Source organism: Drosophila biarmipes, chromosome 2L (genome assembly GCF_025231255.1).
Source record: "Drosophila biarmipes strain raj3 chromosome 2L, RU_DBia_V1.1, whole genome shotgun sequence".
Taxonomy (NCBI): domain Eukaryota; kingdom Metazoa; phylum Arthropoda; class Insecta; order Diptera; family Drosophilidae; genus Drosophila; species Drosophila biarmipes.
In genome coordinates this window covers 19,459,687-19,481,175 of record NC_066612.1, presented here as the reverse complement: position 1 = coordinate 19,481,175, position 21,489 = coordinate 19,459,687, and the positions used below count along the sequence as shown (strand labels likewise).

The 21,489-nt window shown below is 42.3% G+C and overlaps 5 protein-coding genes across 14 annotated transcripts in view; 2 read left to right on the top strand and 3 right to left on the bottom strand.

The window, feature by feature from the left end:
* Positions 1-574: 574 nt before the first annotated feature.
* Positions 575-9,728, bottom strand: LOC108033955 (sodium/potassium-transporting ATPase subunit beta-2). 4 transcript variants are annotated; one of them, XM_017108650.3, is made up of 8 exons: positions 9,532-9,728; positions 8,756-9,065; positions 6,866-7,418; positions 1,763-1,903; positions 1,589-1,708; positions 1,213-1,505; positions 984-1,152; positions 575-921 (listed from the first exon to the last, which is right to left on the bottom strand). In XM_017108650.3, exons 3-8 carry the CDS (start codon positions 7,008-7,010, stop codon positions 818-820), a joined length of 972 nt encoding a protein of 323 aa, XP_016964139.1. In that variant the 5' UTR covers positions 7,011-7,418; positions 8,756-9,065; positions 9,532-9,728; the 3' UTR covers positions 575-817. The 4 variants fall into 4 exon arrangements, with proteins under 4 accessions (XP_016964139.1, XP_050741114.1, XP_016964138.1 ...); XM_050885157.1 differs by lacking the exon at positions 9,532-9,728 and having other exon boundaries at positions 8,756-9,114; XM_017108649.3 differs by lacking the exons at positions 8,756-9,065; positions 9,532-9,728 and adding an exon at positions 8,256-8,626.
* Positions 9,729-10,212: 484 nt separating this feature from the next.
* LOC108033590 (HEAT repeat-containing protein 1 homolog) lies at positions 10,213-15,674 on the top strand. Of its 3 annotated transcripts, none has more exons than XM_050885158.1 (3): positions 10,213-10,330; positions 10,404-10,664; positions 12,249-12,731. In XM_050885158.1, exon 3 carries the CDS (start codon positions 12,392-12,394, stop codon positions 12,644-12,646), a length of 255 nt encoding a protein of 84 aa, XP_050741115.1. In that variant the 5' UTR covers positions 10,213-10,330; positions 10,404-10,664; positions 12,249-12,391; the 3' UTR covers positions 12,647-12,731. The 3 variants fall into 3 exon arrangements, 1 of the variants encoding a protein (XP_050741115.1); XR_007763419.1 differs by lacking the exon at positions 12,249-12,731 and adding an exon at positions 15,637-15,674 and having other exon boundaries at positions 10,215-10,330; XR_007763418.1 differs by having other exon boundaries at positions 10,215-10,330; positions 12,294-12,731.
* LOC108033781 (sodium/hydrogen exchanger 9B2) overlaps positions 12,829-21,489 on the bottom strand; it is an 87,236-nt gene continuing 78,575 nt past the window's right edge. Inside the window, exon 6 of the mRNA XM_050885155.1 lies at positions 12,829-14,207. Coding sequence (XP_050741112.1) covers positions 12,927-14,207 — 1,281 coding nt within the window. The 3' untranslated portion in view covers positions 12,829-12,926. The remainder of the gene's footprint in view (positions 14,208-21,489) is intronic.
* On the bottom strand, positions 15,881-19,785 carry LOC108033368 (male-specific sperm protein Mst84Dd-like). 5 transcript variants are annotated; one of them, XM_017107683.3, is made up of 5 exons: positions 19,625-19,785; positions 19,531-19,574; positions 19,132-19,472; positions 16,485-16,660; positions 15,881-16,056 (listed from the first exon to the last, which is right to left on the bottom strand). In XM_017107683.3, exons 2-5 carry the CDS (start codon positions 19,555-19,557, stop codon positions 16,046-16,048), a joined length of 555 nt encoding a protein of 184 aa, XP_016963172.1. In that variant the 5' UTR covers positions 19,558-19,574; positions 19,625-19,785; the 3' UTR covers positions 15,881-16,045. The 5 variants fall into 5 exon arrangements, 4 of the variants coding, with proteins under 4 accessions (XP_016963172.1, XP_016963171.1, XP_016963170.1 ...); XR_001768666.3 differs by lacking the exons at positions 15,881-16,056; positions 16,485-16,660 and adding exons at positions 18,387-18,682; positions 18,739-18,845 and having other exon boundaries at positions 19,175-19,472; positions 19,625-19,783; XM_017107682.3 differs by lacking the exons at positions 19,132-19,472; positions 19,531-19,574; positions 19,625-19,785 and adding exons at positions 16,113-16,263; positions 16,745-16,889 and having other exon boundaries at positions 16,647-16,685.
* Positions 20,072-21,430, top strand: LOC108033378 (D-amino-acid oxidase). The gene is made up of 4 exons (XM_017107698.3): positions 20,072-20,315; positions 20,378-20,590; positions 20,672-20,968; positions 21,024-21,430. The coding sequence occupies exons 1-4, from the start codon at positions 20,113-20,115 to the stop codon at positions 21,334-21,336; spliced, it is 1,026 nt and encodes a 341-aa protein (XP_016963187.1). The 5' UTR covers positions 20,072-20,112; the 3' UTR covers positions 21,337-21,430.

The following is a 21,489-nucleotide window of genomic DNA, read 5'->3' as shown; positions in this document are numbered from 1 at the left end:
GGGGTTTTCATTCTGACTACTTTTACTTTAATATTATCGAAAAAGATTTGAAAGCGATTCGCGTCTCCAAGCCGTAATTCTCTTAAATGTGTCTCTTCGCAATCGTTATCTTATAAACTTACAAATTAACCGAAGTTACAAATTTCTGGTTTCAAATGCTTTTGACCAAAATGTGATGTAAAGAGCTTTCACGTTTGACTATGTTATCTATAAATATGGTATATTCTGAAGCTAGCTGTAAATGTTAAAATTTGTTTTTGGTTGACAAAATTGGTCTGTTTTGGGTACTTGTATAGCAGACTCGAAAATTAAGTCTTAATTTTCGTTAAAAATTGTATTATCTAAAGATTCGATTGTAGATTTATTGGAAATGGCAGTTTGGATTAATTGCTGTAAATTTGTTGCATTTGATTGGTATTAGGTTCAGAGCTTATCGAGATGCAGGATTGGTGATTTCTATCCTGTTTAAATATTTATCATCTTGGTGTTCAGCTTTGTAATCTAATGTGTAACTTTCATCGTAAAGTGCATACAAAATTGAAATGGAAAGTTTGTATATTATAGGCATTGCAAGTCTTGATTATACTTTTTATGTTTAATTTGTCAAGGAAATAATACAGTAAAACAATTTGGAATTTAAATTACAATCGGGAAATCTGAACCATTCACAAATTTTGCTACAACATGTGGTGGTTTGCCTCTGGTAGGATTGTCTACACGGTATTCAACGACTTCCTCACCCCTCTGGTACCGAGATTCTTGCTCATCGGAGATTCTTCTGGTTTACATTATGTTATAGGTAATAGTGTAGTACATATTAATCGATGAGGAGCTCGTAGTGAACCGAACCGATCCTCTCCTTGCGATCGTGTATAATGTTGCGGGCCCAAGCCTTGCACTCGACGTTGATGATGATTCCGCCTACAAGGTATTGAGTGATTAAATCGGAAACAGCGGACTGTCCAGATTTGGGGACTACTCACGTTTGGGGCGCTGGAAGTGCACGGCCACCAAGGGACTCAAGTAGCCCTCGGAGTTCTGGTACGGATAGAAGTAGCCGGGGAATCCTCTGATTGGCAGGTAGTTGACGGCTCCAATGTTCTCCTGATCGGCTGGGTTCTCGCCCTCGCACGAAACCCAAATGGTGTTTAGCTGGAATGCAATGTATATTACATTAGTCTGAAGCTTGAGAGCTCCTTAGCGTTGACCTACCTTTTCTGGCTGTGTCTTCTGGACCTCTCCGATGTAGGTCTTCAAGCTCGAAGGCATGGATTCGGGCAAGTCCCGCGAGTCGTTGTAGTACTCTGGTATCCAGCCGTAGATCTTGTTGAGCTTGAGGAAGATGCACGGCGCACTCTTGTGGTAGCTGTAGTTGTTCTCCTTGGTGCAGGGCGACCAAGACTTGATGTCCACGTCGCACACCTGACCCTTCGGCGGCGGTTGGTTGTAGTCGCAGTTGTAGATGTTCTGACCACGACCGGGGGTTAATCCGGGAACTTTGTAAACTGAAACGGGAGTGGTAATAAGTAAAAAGCTAGAAAAGGTCCAGAAGTATTGCATGGATAGCCTCAATGGTTTAATTACTTACCCGCGAGGAAATCATCTAGGGAGTCTGTCCAGTGTTTGTAGTTCTCGTGCTGGGTGCCTTTGTACCAGATCAAGGTGCTTTCCACATTGTCGACGGGTGGCAAGGGGCGGAAACCCAAACCTGAGATCGACAGGTCGATTAGAGATGAAAGTAGCGAACGCCTCTACGACTCACCTGGATTTGTGCCTATCAGGGAGCGGTCGAGGGACCACTTCGGAATGCGAGGATCGAGAGTTTGGAAGAAGGCCCACATGCAGATGGCCACCAGGGCGGCAAGGACTCCGTAGAAGGCCACGTAGAAGATCCCGATTTTGGCTGCGACAGGAGGAGAACGGGAAATGCTTATTGAATTACACCGATTAAAGCCGTTCCCAACAGCGATCCCGATTGCCGGTCAATTGAACCGATTGAATTAGTTAATTGCCGCTGGCCCCTCGGTCGGCATGGGTTAAACCGATAATTGACGACAGCCGGCCCAGTGGGCTATATAAACAATGGGGAACCAACCCCAAGCTGCTTCTCCGGTTCGGAGTGTTCGGCAAACTGACGCCGAGCTCCTCCGCTGAATCATCATCCAGACATTCCCACAAGTCGTAATTCTCTATAGAGTCGCTCTTCGACGTCGGAAGAGAATTCCCCAATGAGGTATCTGCACTCAAGAGCTATAACCCGGTACTTGGGTGTGTGCGAGAGATCGCTCTTGGATCTCAGACAGTCGTGCCTTCCGCCTGACATAACCTCAACTGCCTTAAGAAGTGTGTTGAAGAGATTCACGAGCTAAGGGAGAGCAGAAGCCAGGCCAAAGTTGGGTCGATTTGGTCCGAAAAGTGCAACTAGGTTTACCTAGCCTATTTACTACAAAGTGTGAATTACAGGAAATTCTGGTTTTATTCCAAAAAAATTAGATTTAAAAATTGACCGCAAAAGGTAAAAATTCTGTTCTTGCCAAGATCCGAGCAATGCAAATACTACCTATTCCCATATTCACATATTTTCAGCATTGCCTCTTCCCCATTTCAGCATAATTGCATTGCGCACTGGTCTATATATAGACGCTGGGCCTTGGGCTTGCCAACTTTTAAATGCCAATATTGGGGTGCCGAGAAAACCTTCCCCGTGCAATTGATAAACGTTGCAGCGGACAGCTTAACTAGCGGTAATTGAAAGCGAACAAAACACAAGATGCCGCATTTCCCCGCCCTAATTTGTCCCCATTTCCGAGCCTCGTTACAGGCAGATGTTAATTTGCTCGCCGCCCTCGAAACCCCCACACCGATTTTTACGAATAAGTGCAACTCGCGACGCCTCAGGCGGTCTAATGGGCGATACTTTCGGCAGTGCCGTGCTATTAAGACATATACGTTTTCCCTCGGAAATTCGAAGTCCCGCTCGAATTGGTGACAGCAAACTATGACTTATGCGCTTGATTTATAGCAGACGCATGCGAACAAAAAAGATTCGCCTCTGCCGGATTTACGACAGGAGGCGACTGCAATAAACACTGCAATAAACTTACCCCATGACGAACGATCTCGGCCCATAACAGTGCCATCCTCGGAATTATATAAGAACTGGCCTAAGTTGAACGGCTTGGGCTTCCGCAAGTTGTGCAGATCCTCGTCCACAAAGGACGGACTCATTGGAACGGGCTTTGACATATTTCTTTTGCTTTCGGTGGGTTTTCTTTGTATCTAAAGGCCTGTGCACAGTTCAGCATAATGTAAAGCATGTAATTTAAATTGGTTGGAGAATTTGGGAATCATATGTACTTTGAAAAATAAAAATTCCATGTCTAACATTATAAACTGAACAGTGAACGGCTGCTTTTATATTCTGATATTTTAGCAAGCACTTTTCTTCTTTCCAATTTAAAATAAATATTTTAAAAACTGAAAATTCCTTGTGAAACATTAGAACTAAACTGTAAACGAGTGATGTTCTAGCAGGCACTTTGTTTTCAAAACGTAAATGTTTGTGGCACCGCCAAAAACGAGTTGCACAGATGTACACAAATAGTATTTCGTATTTCGGGCGGCACGTTCAATGACACACACTTTTTATATATATTTGTACTGCAGAACACACTTATGGTCCTTTTGCGCTCTCTTAACTACTCCGGCTCTCTTACAACCCTAAGGTTGTGCAGAAAAGTTGGCGCCTTTTTTGGCTCTCCTGGCTGAATGAAATGGCACAGAACGGAGGAGTGCATCCGTCAGATACAACCTGCAACTGGTTAGACTGGAATGGGCCAAAGGGCGGCCTCAACGGAACTAAGTGGGGCTGGGCGAGTTGGGCGTCTTGGTCGAACGGCGACATGGTCGCATTTCCGCGTCTGCAGTGCGGCATTGAACCGGCATTGGCCAACTGGCAGATACAAAAGTATCTGCATATCTGTCTTTCTTTAAGCACATATATTTACAGTGCATGCTACATGGGCAATATTCTTATTTTTGCCTCGTAACCAAACTAAACCACCACAACAAACCACTGCCGCCCTGCTCTTAGCAAGCGAAACGAATGAGCGTTTGTATCTGTATCTCTTAGCTGGCGCTCTTAGCGCTTGGCCACATACAAACAACCACACCTTTTTGAAGAAATATCGGAGCGTTCTTTAAGACTGTGCTTGGAATTAATTATTTTCCTCTGAAAAATGCACTACTCTATCTGTGCGAGTGATGGATATTTCAATTATTTTCAATGGCTTTTCTGTTCTTAATTCACTGGAAGGAAGGCGGGGGAAACTTCACCGAACGGACCACAAACTCTGTTCAATTTGTTGTTTGCAATCGAAACGCGTTTCGACCACGCTACGAGCTCTCCGTGACGCGTTGGGTCGCCGCTCAAAACAAATTTCAGACTGAAACCCGAATCTGAAGTCTGTCGATACGCAGGCCAAACAACAGACTTTGGCTTTGAGTCTGTTTCTGTTGGGCTTGCTTTTTGTTCTGGTCCGGTTTGAACGACTCAAAATGCGCCGCTCTCGAGCCGAGTTTTGTTTTGAGTGGAAAAGCGAAGCGCTTTTGGCAGCACTGCATCGCACTGCACTGCACTTCCCAAGCGAGTGGAATCGGATCTGGGATCGGTCGGCTTTTCCGGACCGAGATTGGGTTGCGTTCTAATTGTCGTGGAAAAGCTGCCTCCTTGTGCACTCGTTTTAATTAGGCGGTGCCGCCGATTGTCGATGCTACTAAGGCAGTGCATTTAGCGAAAATTACCCGGGCTTCGATTCTGGAACCACGGACACACTGAGAGAAACGGCAGAAGGAAAGTATTATTTCTGGATTGAGGGCGAGGCTAGCTAGAAAAACTATTTTAACTATGTTTTGAGAATATATTTTATAGTGAATCTTTGAGTAAGTTTAAAATCCCTAGTCATATCGATCTAATACAACCAATTAACAAATGTTTGGGGGAAGGGCAATACCGAATATGGCTCATTTAAATATCACTGGCACGCAAAAGCATTTAGGCCATTCCGCTCAAACCGGTGGACTGGGGGAAGAACTGGTTTAAATGCGGCCACAGGATATTCGGAGAAGTAGGACAAGCAGAGAGTTGCTATACATACACGCACAGGGGTGGTTTTCGCAGGAGAACACTCCGTTCCACTGGCTAGCGGCTCAGATGAAGTTAAATTTAAGGGACCATCAAACGCGTACGCTGACGGGCGGCAAAATAGGACAACCTACGTAGAAAGCACTACACTGATAGAAAAATTACAATCAGGTTCATTTTCAAAAGCTGTATAACCTACACTTTCGGAAACTTTACATAAACGGCGATCGTTGTACAAGTTAAATGAGCTAGAGATACGGGTTAAAAGAATTAAAAAGCTACAAGCAGCCTTTCCCATGAGCGGCTAGTCGTAAGTAACTAAAAATATTAATATTCTTTATGGATATAGCCTCGTTTATTTCGTTACAGTTTTCAATACTTATTTCTCTATTCCTAGCATATAATAACTGCCAGCGGTTCAATCTGAAAGTGCTTGGTATATAAGGCACGTAATATAGACAGTGCTAATGCCCGCGAGCGGCATTTTTCAGTTTTCATAATATTTGTACATCAATTTAAAAACTATTCGTCCTTAAATCATGCCTGAACCTTTTTTATTATAAAATCGCTTTTGTTTTAATAATTATTCATACTTAATTGAAGACATAGTATTTTCGGTCTCGAAAATTCGTGCTTAAAAGCAGTATTTTGTTCTTGGGTTCTGTATTTACTCGTAGAGTAAAAGGGTATACTGGATTTGTTGAAAAGTATGTAAACAGGTAGAAGGAAGCGTTTCCGACCCCATAAAGTATATATATTCTTGATCAAGATCACTAGCCGTGTCGCTATAGCCATGTCCATCTGTCTGTCCGTATGAACGCTGAGATCTCGGAAACTATAAGAGCTAGAACAGGCAGACTTGGCATGCAGATTCCTGGGCTTCCTGCGCAGCGCAAGTTTAGTTCAGCCACGCCCACTCTAACGCTCACAATCCGCGATAATCTTTAGCGACTACAGTTATTATGATAGGATCAAAATTTTAACTGAATTGTATTTGTCTTATCAATAATCGACTGACCTAAAAAAAAAAATGCGCCACGCCCACAAAAGGCTGAAACGCTTAAATCTAGCACCTACCGAAGTAGCCGTTAGGTGGCGCCCTAAAATATCACTTTGCTGCTTATGTCTCCATTTTCCTTTTGCTCCCTTAAACTAAGTAACGGGTATGTGATAGTCGAGGCACTCGACTAAGGCGTTCTTCCTTGTTTTCTCATGTAAAACTTTTTCAGATAGGGAAAAATTACAACGAGATATTGTGGGCGTATAAAAATTACCGCACAACCAAATCCTGGATGACCCCCTGGTCGAAATCCGTGGATCTGGTTAAAGTAGCACCCATATGGGAGGCCGGCTACGACCTTCCACCCAAATCAGAGGTGGATCTGGAGAACGCTGGCGGGTTCACCACGGGATGATTGCATAATGGCATAATTGACCGATATTGCGGCACAAGTGCCCCAGCCGAGGGGCCAACGAAGCGCAAACGCCATTGGGCGGGCAATAAAAAACGGACACGGACTCGAAAACGGCGGGAGGCCGGTAAATAGATACATCCACCCACATCCACAATAATCTGCATTCGCCGTCAGCGCTAATGCGACGACAAAAGAGATTCTCTTGATTAAGGTCAGACTTTTATCAAGACTCTTCTCGACAGTCGACTGTTACTACGTTTACGTAACCGCAGAACAAAGATTTAGGATTTAAGATTCGAGAACTCACCCCAGCTGTCTATGGATCGACCGAAGTAGGAGTTGTCCTCCGAGTCGTAGACCATCTGCTTCAGGGACTTCTTCTTGGGCCTCTCCGGGGGCCGCGAGTAATACTGTTGGAATCCATCTATGCAGTCCTCGGTTATGGTCGGCATTCTTCCGCGCTTTGGCAGCTGGCGCTTCCTCAGTTCAACGGCTGTACGGGATGGGCTCCGAAGTGGGTGTAATGGGGCAGGGAATGGGGATCGGTTCGGTATTGGAAACGACAACGGCAACGGCAATAGTCAACGTTTAACGGCAACACTGAGTGGTATCCAAAAGAGCTTCTCTGTGAAGATCTCTTACGATCCGTGTAGATCCCGGGCAAGGCTCGGTTGGCGTTGGTCTTGGTCTGGGCTTACACACTGGGAACGCTTATGGTATATGGCTTATGCTATATGCAAACTATGAATTTGCGCCGCACACGACAAGTTGACACCGCTGTGCGCCGCGCGACACTGATCTGAATTTGACAAAGAAAGACCAAGCAACGCCGAACCGGGGGTAATGTAGTGTCTGAATATCTGAAATATGGAATACGCAGAGTCAGGCTTAATCAAATATTTTGTGCATGTGTGCGGGAATACGCGCTGCGGCACCGAAATCGGGGATGGGATTGCGGCTGAGATTGGGATTCGGATGCCCGACCAGGCAAAGTTCCAGTTTCAAGCCGTGGAAGACGCGCGAGTCGCGGCGCGTGACACAATTTTCATTTAATTGAAGTCTAAGATCGCGGGTACTATCATGTACTGGCTGAGTGACAAACCCAAGTCCCGGACGGGCGAAAATTAACTATGATGATCATCCCACTAATTGCCGCATGAAATATGGCTTCCTTTGGCACTGAGCGCATTCTACGCTGGAAGCCGACCCCGCCGACGGGCAGGTGAATTGTCTAGTATGGGATCAGGATGGTATGGTATTGAAAATACTTCCTGATCTTAGGATGGGCCCGCTGGCCGCCGAATTCAGTTCGGCTGGGATGGGGCTGCGTTGATGATACTTAAGTACAGTTTCCGGTCCTACGCCCACGGAGAAATCGTAGCCGTTGGCACTAATTAAACGCTGTAACGTCAGGCATGCGTAGTCTTCGAAATGCGGACAAAAAAGCGCGGCAAACGGACAAAATTCAAATTTGAAATTTCCTAAAATCGGATACATAAAAATTATCGATAATACTATCGGATTGCAGATTCGCTGACGCCACCTGCTCGGACTGCGACAGTACGACTGTCGAAATCGTGCGTCTCCGCTATTTGACTATTACGCCGATAGGTGTCGCTTACGAAGTTTTCATTTTGAATTTCTTAGCAACGCAAGTGAATTGAAAAAGATTTCCCAGCCCAAGGATGTTTACTTACTATTATAGTCCCAATGCTTTTTGGAAAAAATAGCCCCGATCGCCCCTGAAGAGTGCCATTGGAATTAAAATTAGCGTTAAGGTCACCATAAACACCGTTATGACCAGGAAGATTGTGAGAAGCGTACTTTTTTCCACCATTATGCAAGATTTTTTGGGGCTCCTTGAATTTTATAAATTGAATGTTTCTGCTGTTGGCTCGTATATACCAAAAAGTGTGCTAGTTACAGGGCGATCGAAATTTAAGAATACGTAAAACACAACCATAAGCACGAAAAACAAAACTAATACAACGATAGTTAGAATAGTTATTAACGCTTTTGTTTCCATAACGTCTCACGACTCGACGACAACTGCGATACAAATACGACTGACTGAATATCCGAGCACGACGCCAAATCAAGTGGGAAACTACATCGAAGCACAAGTCGGAGGACGGTTGATGCCTACAAATGTGCCAAGCCCGAAGCGTTCGAAAGGTTACTTTGATGGGACACTTACGGTTCTTAGCCCTCCGCCGGGGCTTCGCCCTCTGCACCGGGAGAGTCCTCGCCTGCGGACTCGGTTGGTATTTCGTATTCGATCTCCGTAAGTGGTGGGTAAGTTTGCTCTGTAGTAGTACTCCGAGCAGTGGTCGATTGGGTTGTCAGGTATGGATTGTCGATTATAAAGTAAATGAAGAGCAAATTTAATATGACAAGGCACAGAATTACTGTGATGCCAATTGACGCTACCACCAGCTTCTGGTTCATGATTACCAATATTTCCTTCTTTCTTTTATATATGGGACAGCGTTGCCTTCATATGGATCCTAGGAAAAACGACTTTTAGTTTTATACGCTGATAAATCAGGTTTTTGTGCTGCCCAAGTAAAATTTAACAATAATGTGAAGTAAGTGAAATGAACCGAAGGTCAAGGCATTCTTGGTTTTGAAAAATACTTTCGTGCTATTCTCAAAGCCCACTGATTTACTTATGAAAGGGGAGTTCTTGATATTAGAAATTTTGTTGAACAGAGCACTGAATTCGAATCGCCTTAATCGGTCGAAGAAAGTAGGTCAAACTAATTATTGACAGGGAGTTACAATCGCTACAATGTAAGAAAAATGAATATATATGATTAAAGTTAAAGGATTCACAGCTCTTATCACTGCTTTGCAGAGCAAGAATTAAACCATCTTTCAGAAAAAGAGCCACTAAAATGCCCTTTGCAAAGAATAAAAAAAGTTAATGAGCAAAAAGTACGAGTGTTTTTATTTTTGTTTAACCATTCTTACCGGCCTCCTTGCTCTCGCATTAACTGCGTATGTGAATCTTACATCCAGGCAAATATACGTAATTAAAAGAAGGTCGATAATAGCAAGCAAGACTATAACTACTGTGAAAATTATTATAATCTGTTTTTTCTCCATGTTGGTGCACAGTAGTATATACGATTATGGAATTTTGGAGGAAGAATAAATTTGTTTTAGTACCTTCTATTGTTCTTTTCAACTAAATAAATTTTTCGATTTTGATTTTGATTTGACAGAAAAAAATACGATATCTAGGTTTGCAAAGACTTTAAAATTAATGCTTTATAAGAAAAGGAATAAGGTTTTAGCCAGAACTACTCCGTTTTTAGATGGCTTATTTAAGCACTTAAGTTAAATATTATTATTATAAATTTTTTCTTAAATCATAAATTATACTTTGAAATGTAAGTAACAGGAAAAAGAAGGGGTTTCCGACCCTAGAAAGTATTTATAATGTTGATCAGTATTACAAGTCGAGACGATCTAGTCAACGGACAGGCAGAAGGGCATTTGCCATGTCCGTATGTCCGTATTTTCTTCTGTCCGACCGTATAAAAGCTGAGATCTGGGAAACTATAAAAGCTGGAAATTGGCCATTTGGCATGTGGATTATTGAGCTTCCCCCGCAGCGACAGCTAAGATGTGGGAAGCTGACATCATCCATTTAACTTTTAAGTATTTGTAAATACATCAATATACCTTTAGGTTTACGTTCAAGGGGCTTGCCTTGTTTACAGTTCATTTGGAAGTTATTTAAAGTTGAAGTATCCAAGAATATTCGGTAAGTTGAGCATCCACGTATGTTTATAGTATGATGAGAATGTCACCACAATCGCTTTTCATTCTTTGTGCAGGTGCAGCTAGTCTTCAAAAATTTAACCATGACGGGCCCTCAGACAATCGTAGTTTATGGCTTGATTGGCATTCTGATCATAGTCATAATAATCATTTCTATTATTCTGATCGTCGGACTGTATATTAATGATCCAAATCGTAGCACAACTGCAAATGTGACAACAACTGAGGAAGACTGGAAAACTTCTTGAGCGGAAGTATTGCACGTGTACTTTTTTTCTGAATTTGAATTCTTTTGTTTTTCGTGAACAGATTAAAAGGTTTGTTTAATTTACACCCTGGTTTTTTAGGCTTGAGTCTCTATTTCTACTACGTTACCAATTATGCAGTTTTTAATCCACTACAACCACCGTGGATTTCACTTTCTAATTTAAAATTGACAATATATTTATACCCTTGCCGAGGGTATTATGATTTCATTTATTAATTTGCAAAGCAAAGACGTTTCTTGATTAGAATCAATAGACGAGTCGATCTAGTTATGTCCGTACGTCCGTCCGTTTCAACGCAATCTAGTCTCTCAGTTTTAAAGCTATCGGGCTGAAACTCTTCCAAAAGTCTTCTTTCTTTTGCAGGTAGTATATAAGTCGGAAACAGCCGGATCGGACAACTATATTTTATAGCTCCCATAGGAACTATTGGGATAAAAATGAAAACAAAATGATATCTTTAGTGTTTTTAACATATAACCTCCTACTCTTGGAAATAACATTTTTTAATTGGTTCGAATTTAATTTTATCAAAATCAGACGACTATGTCATATAGCTGGAAAATATGAAACAAATTATAGCACTGGTGCTTTTTATACTCTTGCAGAGGGTTTAATAATTTCAGTCAGAAGTTTGCAACGCAGTGAAGGAGACGTTTCCGACCCCATAAAGTATATATATTCTTGATCAGCATCACAAGACGAGTCGATCTAGCCTTGTCCGTCTGTCCGTCTGTCCGACAGTCGTTTCTACGCAAACTTGTCTCTCAGTTTTAAAGCTATCGATCTAGCCATGTCCGTCTGTAAACTTTCTTAAAAGACTTCTTTCTATTGCAAGTAGTATATAGGTTGGAACCAGCCGGATCGGACAACTATATCTTATAGCTCCCATAGGAACTATGGGGGAAAAAATTAAAAATTATTATTAAAAATTATTTCTTTGGTGTTTTTTTTTTTTAATTTTTAAATTAGTTCTGAATTTCGAATTAAATTTTATCAAAATCGGACGACTATATCATAGAGCTCCCATAGGATCAATCGGGAAATTTGTGGTAAAATAATATTGAAAAATTATATCTTCGGTGTTTTTTAACTTATTACCTCCTACGCTTAGAAATAACTTTTTTTATTGGGTTTTGAATAAAATTTTATCAAAATCGGATGACTATATCATATAGTTGCCATAGGAACGATCGGAAAATTAGTCGGAAAACATGAAATGAAAACATATCTTTGGTGCTTTTTTAACATATAACTTTATTAGCTTAAAAATAACATTTTATAATTAGTTTTGAATTTCGAATTAAATTTTATTAAAATCGGACGACTATATCATATAGCTGTCATAGCAACGATCGGATAATTGTTGGGAAATTATATGAAACAAATTATAACTTCGGCTTGACGAAGTTAACTTCATTTCATATTTAGCTCTATATTTACTTAATATTTATTTATTTTGGATCGCCGTAGCTGGAGTGAAACTGATATTATCTTATAATATTGGGAGTATACATTTTTATATTTTTAAGAATTTTGAATTCAATTTAATAAAATTTTTAATTTTTTTTTAAACTTGCAAGAGTATACAAACTTCGGCTTGCCGAAGTTAACTTCCTTTCTTGTTTTTTATAGTATTATATATATCGGCAAATTCGATGTTTTACCAAATATGGACAGTAATCATGTGCCATTAAGGGTGTGTGCTGGGCAATGATGCGCTGCAGCAAGTTCTCAGCAACAGCATCGCCCAGCTGGCGGCGGCCACCAACGATGTTATGTGGAAGCAGCTCAACAGCCAAGTGCTCCTCAAGACCCGCACCCCAACGCCCGAAGTGCGGATTTTGGCCTTCAACAGCTGCGTGGCTATCGCCCGCAAGCTGGGAGAGAGTTACGCACCCCTTCTGCCGGAGACAGTTCCCTTCATCGCCGAACTGCTGGAGGATGAGCACCAGCGCGTGGAGAAGAACACGCGCAGTGCGGTGCAGGAGCTGGAGACCATTCTTGGCGAGCCGGTGCAAAAGTATCTGTAGTTATGAAAGTGTTTATAGCAACTATAAAGTGTTAACTATATATTATTATATGATCAAATAAAAATGTTCTTGTAATTTTCAAAAACTATTTTGTAAAATAACTAAATTACATGCCTAAAAATCAAGGAAGATTGTGCATTTTAAAAGGCTTAATAGACTACGACTTAAAAGACAATTAGTAGTTCATTAACTTAATCATTTATTTCGGAATGCAGTGTCCGCCTAAACTAGTGTACAATAAAAAAACAATCAACATTATTCTTGACACAACAGGGCGGCACTATGTGTTGTAGGTGTAGGAAATGGTGGGGATGTGGGCGTTGTTGAGAGTGTTGTCGTGCGTCTCCTTGTCTTCGGGGATCTCGGGATCCTCGCGCTCCTCCTCCTCGTCGATGATGCTGATATCGCGAATAGACGGACGGTGGCTGCGTCGCCAGCCGCTGAGATCCTGCGGCTGCTTGGTCTTGGTCAGCAGCTTGGTGCCGGTCACCGAGATCAGGATGGCTCCGAGTGGAGCTGTTAGCACGATGCTAAACACACAGATCGTTTGCACAATGTTCGCCCAGTTGCGTTCCTCGTCCGTGGCATCATCCCCGAGATGCTTCAGAGCCACTGGACCGAGGGCAGCCTGCACCATGGCCTTGGCCATCCACGACAATCCCACAAAGAATTTCTCCTTGGTGTTGAGGCGATCGCCGAATGCAATGCCCGCCGTGGTAAAAATGCGGAGGATGGCGCCCGTGAAGATGCAGGCCGCTCCAATGGACACCGTGTGCGAGTCCAGCTCGCGTATCTTTACGGTGGCACCGGTCAGACCGAACAGGATTGGCTCGAAGATCATCCAGAAGATCTCGAAGGCAGTGGACACCGGATTGTCCTCCACATCCCAGCCGTCCTTGCACCAGAACAGGTTCGAAACGAAGGCGGAGAAGACAACAGCCAGGGGTCCGGCTCCCTCGAAGCCCAGCTCCTCACTGCCGTAGATGGCCATAAGGCCGCCGGTGAAGAGCAGCAGCGTTCGCAGAGGCACCACATAGGCGTCACCCTTCTCTGGAAAGATGCGGGCCAGCGATCCCCAGACGACGCCAAAGCCCAGGCCACCTAGAATGCAAACGGGAGCCTGGGCAATCTGGTAGGCCAGCCCCTTGTCCGAAAACATCACCGTGCTGATGATGCCGAAAATGGCCACCGACAGGGCATCATCCACTCCGGCCACAGCCACCACCAAGGTAGGAATACCTTTGGCCACGCCGTAGCCCTTGGTCCGCAGCCGGAACAGGCAGGGCACCACCACGGCCGGCGACACTGCAGCAATGATGGATCCCAGCAGGAAGGACCAGATCCACGGCAGATCCAGCAGGAAGTGCGACATCACGGCCATTACCACGGCCTCTACGCACCACGGGATGATGCCCAGCTTTAAGATCGTCTTGTACACCTTCTTGAAGGCCTCCGGCTCCATTTCGAGTCCAGCTCGAGTCAGGATTATGGTGAGAGCAAACTTGCGCAGGTGGGCCGTGACCTTGGAGAAGTCTCCATCGATATTCGCCCAGCCCACGTTCTGAGAATTATAGAAATGCGAAAAATCATTTTTAGTTGAGATTATATAAAGATTTCATCCCATATATTTTTGTTAAAAAAGAACGGAAGTTAACTTCGGCAAGCCTACGTTTGTATACCCTTGCAGTTACATAAAATAGTCAATAATTTTATTAAATTGAATTCAAAATTCTTAAAAATATAAAAATGTATATTCCCATATTATAAGATAATATGTATGTCAAAAAGCCACAAAGCTATAATTTGTTTCACATTATTTCCCACAAATTATCCGATCGTTCCTAACCCATCTATATGATATAGTCGTCCGATTTTAATAAAATTTTATTCGAAATTCAGAACTATTAAAAAAAGTTATTTTCAAGCTTATAAGGTTATATGATAAAAACACTAAAAATATCATTTTTATACCCTTGCAGAGGGTATAATGATTTCAGTCAGAAGTTTGCAACGCAGTAATGGAGACCCATAAAGTATATATATTCTTGATCAGCGTCACAAGACGAGTCGATCTAGCCATGTCCGTCTGTCCGTCTGTCCGACAGTCGTTTCTACGCAAACTTGTCTCTCAGTTTTAAAGCTATCGAACTGAAACTTTTCCAAAAGTCTTCTATTGCAGGTAGTATATAAGTCGGAACCAGCCGGATCAGACAACTATATCTTATAGCTCCCATAGGAACTATCGGGGAAAAAATTAAAAACAAATTATAGTTTTTCAACATATAACCTTCTAAGCTTGGAAATAACATCTTTTAATTAGTTCTGAAACTCGAATTAAATTTTATCAAAATCGGACGACTATATCATAGAGCTCCCATAGGATCAATCGGGAAATTTGTGGTAAAATAATATTGAAAAATTATATCTTCGGTGTTTTTTAACTTATTACCTCCTACGCTTAGAAATAACTTTTTTTATTGGATTTTGAATTCTGAATAAAATTTTATAAAAATCGGATGACTATATCATATAGTTGCCATAGGAACGATCGGAAAATTAGTCGGAAAACATGAAATGAAAACATATCTTTGGTGCTTTTTTAACATATAACTTTATTAGCTTAAAAATAACATTTTATAATTAGTTTTGAATTTCGAATTAAATTTTATTAAAATCGGACGACTATATCATATAGCTGTCATAGCAACGATCGGATAATTGTTGGGAAATTATATGAAACAAATTATAACTTCGGCTTGACGAAGTTAACTTCATTTCATATTTAGCTCTATATTTACTTAATATTTATTTATTTTGGATCGCCGTAGCTGGAGTGAAACTGATATTATCTTATAATATTGGGAGTATACATTTTTATATTTTTAAGAATTTTGAATTCAATTTAATAAAATTTTTAATTTTTTTTTAAACTTGCAAGAGTATACAAACTTCGGCTTGCCGAAGTTAACTTCCTTTCTTGTTTTTTATAGTATTATATATATCGGCAAATTCGATGTTTTATCAAAAACTAACTCATATGGAGAGTAATCATGTGCCATTGAGGGTGTAGTATTGAAGCAGTATACGAAATATTTTATATTTAATATTTTTTTCTTTTATGTTTACAGCACATGGTGTTGATTATTTCTTATAACTGCAAGGGATTTAATTTTTATGATAGACCGGTCGGAGAATTGGTAGAAAAGTATAAAACGAACCATTGAACCCCAAACATCCTTTTTAAAATATTTTTAATTTTAAACCAAAATAAGTACAAAATCTGCCAACTGACGATTGTCTCCTCTCTTGATTGGAATTCTCAACCAAAATACGGCACCCACTCGGTCGGGTCACTCGTTCGCACGTCATGGTTCCATTTCAACGGGTTTCCAAAGCAACTTAGAAGCCACCTGGGGAATAACATCAGTAAGAATGGGTGAATAGGTCAGTTAAACTACTTACAGGCAGTGAAAAGTGTATGGTGGGTGGGATTAGTGAGGAATTCCGGACCTAGCAACAGCATTTGGGTGGGGTATTGTAGCAGTGGGCCTTGCACGGAGCACACCAAACACATGGTGCGTTATCCTTGTTCACAAGGTAGCGTCTGGGGCAGGGTGCTTCATGAGAAGGTTACAGCGTTAGCCCTCGATCTTCGGATCGCAAGGATCAAATATATCCAATGCTGTGGCACGCATAGGCGCCGCACCGGTCATGTGCTTCTCCTTTTAGGCTTTTTACGTTACTCCAGCGGACAGACGGACAAACGGGCAGACAGATGGGACACGGAATTCGTGGGTTCGGGTGGCGAGTGGTCACGCTTGCGCAAAGCCAGACTTACATGGATACGTTGGGGGCGTGTTATAGTAGTTCCATACGCGGGGGTCGGGAATGCCGCCTTCGGGCAGCGGAGGACAGCACATGCCCGGCGCAGGGGAGCACGGAATCGGCGACGGTGCTCCGCAGGGCGGACTGTGCGGGCCACAGCATGGAGTCTCATTACAGGGTCCACAGCATCCACATCCGTTACACATCTTGGGTTCTTTTAACGAAACATGTAAAAAATAAGTATATATTTTATTTTTTATACTGCGCACTCACTATTTAGGTTGAATTATTTTCCAAGAGAAAAATTTAGAATTTAGATCAATTTAGAAGCCGAAACGACTGGTCCGAGAGTCTGGTATCGAATGAGGTTAGCTTCCCACACGGCCTACATTCGGCTGACGTTTACGATTTGACCTCGGCTTAAAGTCATGGCCAACTTTATGAGTTCTCTTGGCCTACTTTGACTGAACATGGTATATTTAATTACATATAACATCTCAACTAAATTTCGCTCTTAAAACAAAATTTTAGCCCTTATGAACATTAAATCCATGCCCAAAAATATAAATTAAAACTCGTATTGGGAATACAAGAGCCTAAAGGTTATTGTATCTTATCCATTGGTATCCATTAATAACCGGTGGCCTTTACTTTGTTGCTCCAAAAATGTATTTGCTTATTAAATATATTCATAATGTGAACTTATTTTTTTCTTATTATTTATTTTTTTATACCCTTTCAGAGGGTATAATGATTTCAGTCAGAAGTTTGCAACGCAGTGAAGGAAACGTTCCCGACCCCATAAAGTATATATATTCTTGATCAGCGTCACAAGACGAGTCGATCTAGCCATGTCCGTCTGTCCGTCCGTTTCTACGCAAACTAGTCTCTCAGTTTTAAAGCTATCGGGTTGAAACTTTCCCAAAAGTCTTTTTTCTATTGCAGGTAATATATAAGTCGGAACCAGCCGGATCGGACAACTAAATCTTATCGCTCCCATAGGAACTATCGGGGAAAAAATTTAAAAAAAATTATATTTTCTGTGTTTTTCAACATATAACCTTCTTAGCTTGGAAATAACATTTGGTAATTAGTTCTGAATTTCGAATTAAATTTTATCAAAATCGGAAGACTATATTATATAGCTGCCATATGAACGATCGGAAAATTAGCGGTGAAATAATATGAAAAAAAAAATATATTTTCGGTGTTTTTTAACATATAACCTCATACGCTTGAAAATAACATTTTTTAATTAGATTTGAATTTAGAATTAAATTTAATCAAAATCGGACGACATTATCATATAGCTGGCATAGAAACGATCGGAAAATTAGGCGGAAAATTTGACAAAATTATATATTTTGGTGTTTATTAACATATATCCTTCTGAGCTTGGAAATACATTTTTTTAAATTAGTTCTGAATTTTGAATTACATTTTATCAAAATCAGAAGACGATATCATATAGCTGTCATAGGAACGATCGGAAAATTGTTGGAAAAATAATATATAACAAATTATAGCTTTAACATTTTTTAATTAGTTCTGAATTTTGAATTAAATTTTATCAAAATTGTATCATATAGCTGTCATAGGAACGATCGGGAAACAAAATATTTACTAAAGTTGATTATTTCTTATGCAGTTATAAAAAAAAGAATATACAAACTTCGGCTTACCGAAGTAATTTTTAATAAGTACTATATGGATTAAGAAAAGTATTGTATCATTAAAACGGCACTTAAAAATTTCTTTCCATTGATGCCAAAGTTTACAAGAAGTTCAATGTCGATTGACAGCTGCCGTTTCATTAAGCAACACCATTTTTTTTCAATCTCCAAAATCCTAGCTTGCATTAAGCAGCTCAAAAAAGTAATTGCTGGTCAAGGCCACAGGTAAATACATACACAAATATTGTTAATTTATTTATTTAGTTTATAATTTATTGCCAAAAAATGAGTCTAAAACCTACAAATGATTTTGCACTTAAATCAAGATTGATGATTGACAATGCTGCTTCACATGATCTCTGCTTCACATGATCTCTGCTGTTCGAGGGTCCGAGTTTCCCCACCGATTTTTATCTTGATTTAAGCCACCTTCAATTTATTATTAACCAAAACCGCGTCACAAAACAACATGTCCCGCCAAGGGAGTGGCCCGTCAGGATCCGATCGCAACACTTGCCAGGAACTACTTAGAAACCACCTGCGGGATGAGGTAGATAATAAGCAGTGAATTGGATATATATAGCAGCTACTTACACGCGACGGGATATGGAGGGAGATTTGGTGTAGGCCAGCCATCGCAGTAATCCTGACTCAAGACATGCTATCCTTGTTGAGGGACTAGCCTTGTAGGCATGAAGTTTCTGCAGAAGGACAGTAATCAGGACAGTCCTCACGGGCGTACCTTCCAGATGCTGTGGCCTGCACAAGCGCCGCTTTTGTGTTCTCTCTTATACGGACAGGCGGACGGACAAGCGGACAAACGGTGTCTATGAATACGGACAAAGACCTGGACCGGACTTACATGGGTACGTCACAGGTGAGTTACAGAAATTCCAGACACGCGGATCGGGAATGCCGCCCTCAGGCAGCGGAGGACAGCACAAGCCCGGCGCAGGAGAGCAGGGAATGGGCGACGGGGCACCGCAGGGCGGGCAGTGCAGGCCGCAGCAGGGAGTTCCCGTTGGATTACAGCAACAGCCGGGACCGCATCCACAGCATCCGCCGGCAGCTCGTCCGCCGCATGCACCGCCATTCGGAGCTCCAGTGGCCGCACAGCGCATCCTCTTGTTGTTCACGCCCATCATCATGTTGGCGTAGCGCAGGGGGAAGGCCGCCGGACCGCAGGTGGGGAAGGGGAAGCACAGACAGGCCGGTCTGCCCTGGCAGGCGGAGCGCGGACACTTGTCCTGCAGGCCATTCCGCTTCACGCAGTCACAGGTGGTGTACATGATGCCGCATCGCAGCTCCCGACTGCGGCATCCACGCGGCTGCAATGGACGTGGTGGTCAGGTGGTCAAGAGGTCAGGAGGTCAGACCGCTACTCACCTCCAACGATCCACATCCGTCACACATGTTGAGCCCGTCGAGCGCTGCAGGACAACGGATTAAACGTATATACCTAGCATTTTTTTGAACTTACTTTATTTTGGCTAAATTACTATCGAAAGATAATTTAGAATTTTGAAATTTTAGAAAAGAAGCCGGCCGAAACGAAGGGTCCGAGGGTCAGAAATCGAATGAGGATCGCTTCCCACACCTCCTGCCATATTCGGTTGCGTTTGAGCTTTTTTCCAAGGCCTACTGGGCAGTAGAACATTTTAATGATTACATAACTGGAACTTACAATTAAAAAGCCTAGATAATTTATGATGAAAACATAAACAAAATAAGGGAAATATTAAATATATGTATTTAAAAAATTTATAAAATTAATTTTTGCGAGCAACCTTGCAATTGGATGCACACTTCCAATTATAATCTTTATAATCCCTAAGAAACTAGAAGCTTCCCGGCGAAAGCTCTGTTATCAGTTGCGGTGAAGGTATAGCTCTCGGATCTGCCTAGAAGCCTGATAGGTGGCATGCGCTTCAGTTTGTTGTGAGTTTCCAAGTTGATTGGATCGCAGCAATGTCGAACATTGCAGTAATCGGGGCCGGGGTGAACGGCGTGGCCAGTGCCATTAAGATACTGGAGCACTACAAAACCGAGGCAAAGACGCCGATAAGGGTGACGATTATATCGGAGGACTTTACGCCCAATACGACAGGAGATGGGTCGGCGGGGCTCTGGGGTCCCTATCTACTGGGCGGCACTTCGCAATCGAAAGTATAGTAAGTACTTGTAATAATAAATGCCGATTTTAATTGGATTATAAAAGGTTTTTTCAAAACAGCAAGTGGTCGAAGAGCATGCACAAGTTTCTGGAGGAGATCTGGCTGAGTGGAGATGCCGGAGAGGCTGGGGTCTGTCTGCTGCCCTGTATTCGCCTGACCACCTCTGCGGTGGATACCGTTGGCGATTTCTGGCGTGATATTGTCTACGGAGCCACGGATCTGTCCCAGCAACAGCTGGACGAATACAATAAGGGCCGCAGCGTTAAGTTTACGTAAGGACTGGAGTTCATTTAAATAGTTATTTGCCAGAAAGTCTAAGTTGAATAAGGTACAAAATGATTGTCTATTTCCAGGTCAGGGCTTTCATTCATTACCTACACCTCGGAGCCCATAAAGCTACTTCCGTATTTGATGAAGCGTTTTGCCCGGAACGGAGGTGCAGTTGTCCGGAAAAGGATCACCGACCTGGATGAATTTATCGCCGATTCCAAATACGATGTGATTGTCAACTGTTCCGGATTGGGTTCCCGGACTCTGCTAAAGGACAACGACATGTACGCAGTGCGCGGGCAGGTTTCCCGGGTGAAGGCGAACTGGATTTTCTCGGCCGTGCTCGACGAGAGTGACGATGGCAACTACATTATACCCAAGTGAGTAACGAAGATCAAGGGACTCAATGGCACTCCTAAAGCATCTTCATCGCAGCACTGAGACCGTTGTCCTGGGCGGAACCCACCAGGTGCGGGACTACAACACTCGGGTCTGCCCGGAGGACAAGAAGATCATTGTGGAGGGATGTCATCGGTACATTCCTGGCCTGGAGCATACTGATGTTCTCTTCGACTGGGTGGGTCTGCGTCCAGGTCGCACCCAATTGCGCCTGGAAGCCGAACGCCGCGGTCGGAAACTCCTCATCCACAACTATGGCCACGGCGGCAGCGGGGTTACTTTGTGCTGGGGCTGTGCCGATGATGTTCTTGATATCCTGCTGGCTGCCAGAAATGGTTCCAAGTTGTAGGCCTGCAACAGGCTCATCTTAGAAAATAGATCTTCAATGCACTCAAAGTGAAAAACGTTATCATTCATTAGAAAATACGAGTTATTCCATCTTAGTATTTTTATACAATTTTTTGGACTACCTGACCACTTTTCACGGTGTAGGCATATGGTA

Excerpts from the sequence above, each read along its gene's own strand:
- LOC108033368 (XM_017107683.3), bottom strand. The coding sequence starts at position 19,557 with ATGTGTGACGGATGTGGATCGTTGGAG. Across the intron at positions 19,473-19,530 it reads ACGGATGTGGATCGTTGGAG|CCGCGTGGATGCCGCAGTCG; the intron begins GTGAGTAGCGGT and ends CGTCCATTGCAG. Across the intron at positions 16,661-19,131 it reads TGCGGCCTGCACTGCCCGCC|ATGCTGTGGACCCTGTAATG; the intron begins CTGCGGTGCCCC and ends TAACGGATGTGG.
- LOC108033590 (XM_050885158.1), top strand. The coding sequence starts at position 12,392 with ATGTGGAAGCAGCTCAACAGCCAAGTGCTCCTCAAGACCCGCACCCCA.
- LOC108033378 (XM_017107698.3), top strand. The coding sequence starts at position 20,113 with ATGTCGAACATTGCAGTAATCGGGGCCGGGGTGAACGGCGTGGCCAGT. Across the intron at positions 20,591-20,671 it reads GGCCGCAGCGTTAAGTTTAC|GTCAGGGCTTTCATTCATTA; the intron begins GTAAGGACTGGA and ends GTCTATTTCCAG. Across the intron at positions 20,969-21,023 it reads GGCAACTACATTATACCCAA|CACTGAGACCGTTGTCCTGG; the intron begins GTGAGTAACGAA and ends TCTTCATCGCAG.
- LOC108033955 (XM_017108650.3), bottom strand. The coding sequence starts at position 7,010 with ATGCCGACCATAACCGAGGACTGCATAGATGGATTCCAACAGTATTAC. Across the intron at positions 1,506-1,588 it reads CCTAGATGATTTCCTCGCGG|TTTACAAAGTTCCCGGATTA; the intron begins GTAAGTAATTAA and ends CTCCCGTTTCAG. Across the intron at positions 1,153-1,212 it reads AGAAGACACAGCCAGAAAAG|CTAAACACCATTTGGGTTTC; the intron begins GTAGGTCAACGC and ends ATTGCATTCCAG.